General features: G+C 38.3%; 1 protein-coding gene across 1 annotated transcript; it reads left to right on the top strand.

The window, feature by feature from the left end:
• The first annotated feature begins 283 nt into the window (after positions 1-283).
• LOC141661137 (uncharacterized) lies at positions 284-877 on the top strand. The gene has a single exon (XM_074468122.1). The coding sequence runs from the start codon at positions 284-286 to the stop codon at positions 875-877; it is 594 nt and encodes a 197-aa protein (XP_074324223.1).
• The last annotated feature ends 2,940 nt before the right edge of the window (positions 878-3,817 follow it).

Raw genomic sequence — 3,817 nt, 5'->3', positions numbered from 1 at the left:
TTAAGTGGGCAATTGAGTTAGGAGAATTTGATATCAAGTACAAGCCTCGAACGGCCATCAGACTTCATGGTCGAATGTACCATTAATGACCAAGAAGTCGGGGTAGAAGATAGTAACCCCAGAAGGAGGGGAGAAAAAGAAGGATCAAGAAACGACTCTGAAAGAGTATTGGGTTCTCCATTTTGACGGAACGTCCAAAATAAAATCTAGTGGTGCAGGCCTAGTCTTGCATAGCCCTGATGGGTTTATGATTGAGTATTCTTTGAAGTTGGACTTTCCAATAATGAACAACGAAGCAGAATACGAAGCGTTATTAGCCGACTTAGGCTTGGCTAGAGCCGTGAGGGCCAAAAACCTGAAGGTCTATGGAGACTCAATACTTGTAGTTGCTCAAGTTAATGGAGTGTTTGAGGCCAAAGATGATACTATGGACAAGTACCTGCGAGTCGTAAAGGGGATATTGACTCAATTTAATGAATGGTATGTAGAACACATTCCAAGAGAGGTGAACACTAAGGCAGATGCCTTGTCCCAGTTCCCCTCGTCTGAAATCGAGAACTATACGAGAAGTATCTACTTACAGGTCTTGAAGACCCCTACTATTCATGTCATAAGTCTGATAGTACCGGTTGGTGTGACAAGCTATTGGATAGACCCGATCAAGACCCACATAGAGACTGGGTGGCTCTCCGATGATGCCCAGGAGGCACGCAAGTTGTCGGTGAGAGCATTGAGATATTCATTGATTGAAGGCATTCTCTACAAAAGGTCCTTTATTATTCCATGCGCTAAGTGCATAAGACCTCTTGAAGTAGAGGAGGCGCTTAAAGAATCCCATAAAGGGATTTTTGGGCAACACTTGGGGGCAGGGCCCTAGCTCACTAGATAACTCGATTGGGGTTCTACAGGCCAACTATGATAGCCAATGCAAATGCTTAAGTGAAGAAATGTGACAGGTACTAGAGGTACGCTCCAATAGTACGAAAGCCCCCATGGAGGCTTCCATCTATCAGCACACCCATCCCCTTTACGATGTGGGGAATGGACATACTTGGACCATTTCCTGTAGCATCGGGACAGAGGAAGTTCTTTGTGGTAGCCATAGACTACTTTACGAAGTTGATTGAGGCTAAAGCACTAGCCAAGATAACCACCAAGCAAATTGCCCAATTCTTCTGGGATAATATGATATGCCGATTTGGACTACATGAATTTGATAATGCAGAGTTCAGAGAGTACTGCGATGATAACAGCATAGAGCTTCGCTTCACCTCGGTTTCTCACCCATAAACAAACGGGCAGGCAGAAGTTGCCAATAAAATCATCATTGATGGACTTAGAAAAGGGTTGAACGCTCAAAAAAAACTTGGGCAAATGAGTTGCTGCCTATACTATGAGCATATCGCACCATCTGCAAAGTGACTAGCAAAGCTACCCCGTTTATGCTGGCTTACGGAGACGAGGCCGTGGTGCCCCTCGAGATCATTCATGGATCCCCTAGGATCGAAGCTTACGAGGCAGAGATCAATGAAGAAGGCATGGGGCTTGCTCTCGATCTTATTGACGAGGTCAGAAATGAGGCCAACGCCCGCAATGCAGAGCATCAACGAAGAGTCTCCCTCTATTTTAATAAAAGGGTTAAAGAAAGGTTCTTTTACCAAGCAGACTTGATCTTAAGAAAGATGGAGGCATCAGGAGTTGAAGAGAAAGAAAAGCTAACCCCTAACTGGGAAAGGCCGTATAAGGTCAAGAAAACATTAGGACGGGGATCCTACAAGTTAGAAACCCTGAGCGGTAATGAAGTGCCTCATACTTGGTACATTTTGATTCTATAGGTTCATTATGTTTAGGACATGTAAGAAATGTTCCTAGTACTTACTAGTAGATGGAGGAATAAGGTCGGCCAGTGTACGAGCATCTATTGAATGAAAGTCCTGAAGGACCAAAATACTGGAAATAAAAGGTGATAGGATATATATTTATATATATTTTATGTGATTTTATTCCTCATATTTGTTATATTTTGCGTTGATTTAGGTTTTTTATTAATTAGATTTTAATGTTTTATTGTAGGAAGCAAGGAAATACTAAACTTGGATGGATTGGAGAATTAGAGTTTAATTTGGAGATTTATTAGAAGGAAATTCAGATTTGTTGGACTACATGCGCGCAATTCACTATTTAGGCCATATCTTGAGTTCCAGAAGTCAGAATTTGACGATTTAACAGCCCACGCGAATCTAAAGGAATTAATTTTCAATTTACAGAGTCTGGAGTGGCCTAAATTTATTGAAGAAAAGTCTGCTGCGAATTTTCCTTTGAAACCCCAATCAGTTTAGGAAACATACTTGTATTTTTCCTATAAGCATTAAAAGATTTCTATTATATACATATACAGAGAGGGGATAAATACTTTTCTTGAAAAAAATTGAAGGTTTTCTTCTTTATTCTCATTAATATCAATTATGTGTTCTTATTATATTATGTGTTTTGTTAATCTAGTTATGAGTGATTATATTTTTAATCCAGGTTTAAGTTGAACCCTAGTAATGATTGATGCATAATTTTCCCAATTTCTCCAATTTAGTTATATTACATGCTCTTGCTTTTTGAGTTATGCTTAATTAACAATTACATGTCAGACGTGATTATGTGTATTGTTTGAACCGAATATCTATTTATCAACGAAAGTTGAATTTAGGTGGTTATGATTTATCCAATAAGGACATGAACTTCTCCATGAAAATAGGTAGAACGGATTGCTAGGAAGTTAGGATGTTGTGTTTAATGTCTCTAAATTGTATGATACCATAAAAATAGGCTTGATTGTATTTTAGAGTAGCCATTAATACTCGAGAGAGGTTATTGGTATTTTATAGGGTGCATCTTTCCTCTTGAGTAGTATATGATTGATTGGGGTGGGAAATTATAATTGCATTGATTCATGCTAGTGGGGATACTTAACTCTGGATGCTTTTAGTTATTTGATTAATACAACGTCTTTGCTTTAGTATAATTTTAGTTAATAAATCTCTCAATTTTTATTGTATTACTTGCTTAGTTAAATCGAGTCAAGAATTACTAGTGATTGATACCTTTGTCTCTGTGGGATTGACTCTAACTTACCCTACTACATAGTTAGAAGGATTTTTTAGGAATTATTATTCGATTGGCACGCGACAACCTTGTCAAAATTTTGGCGCCGCTACTGGGGACAAAGCAGTATTATATTAGTAAATTTTTGAGTTAGTTTAGATAAGTCTCTTAGTTGTGTGCTTCGTCTATTATTTCATTGTTATTTGATATTAGTTTCCAGTTTTCTTGTTGCATGCAAACTCAAAGTTCACGTACTGAAAACTTGATTTCTTTTATTCCTGAAATTGAAGCTACAGCAAGAAGACAAGCAGGTGCACGAAGAAAACAAAATGATAAGGAAGTTATGGGTGAACCAACTAAAGCTCTCAATGAGCAAGGTATGCCGGATACTAAGGACGTACTCTCCAGTATTCTCAGACCAACAATCATGGCTACGCACTTTGAAATCAAACCTCAACTCATCTAATTTATCTCCAATGATTCTTTCTCAGAATTGTCCAACGAAAATCATGTTGATCATCATGAGAGTTTTCTGGAGAAGTGTGATACAATAAAGTTGACTAATGTTAGTGATGATGTGATAAAGCGATGATTATTTCCATTCTCTTTTCGAGATGCAGCAAAAGATTGGTTGAAAGATGAAGTGCCAAACAAGTTCACTATTTGAGATGGTTTAACAAAGGCCTTTCTACTCAAAATTTTCAGTCAGAAGAAGACTGCA

Source organism: Apium graveolens, chromosome 5 (genome assembly GCF_009905375.1).
Source record: "Apium graveolens cultivar Ventura chromosome 5, ASM990537v1, whole genome shotgun sequence".
Lineage (NCBI taxonomy): Eukaryota > Viridiplantae > Streptophyta > Magnoliopsida > Apiales > Apiaceae > Apium > Apium graveolens.
The sequence above is the reverse complement of the archived record's forward strand: the minus strand, read 5'-3'. Positions and strand labels throughout refer to the sequence as shown.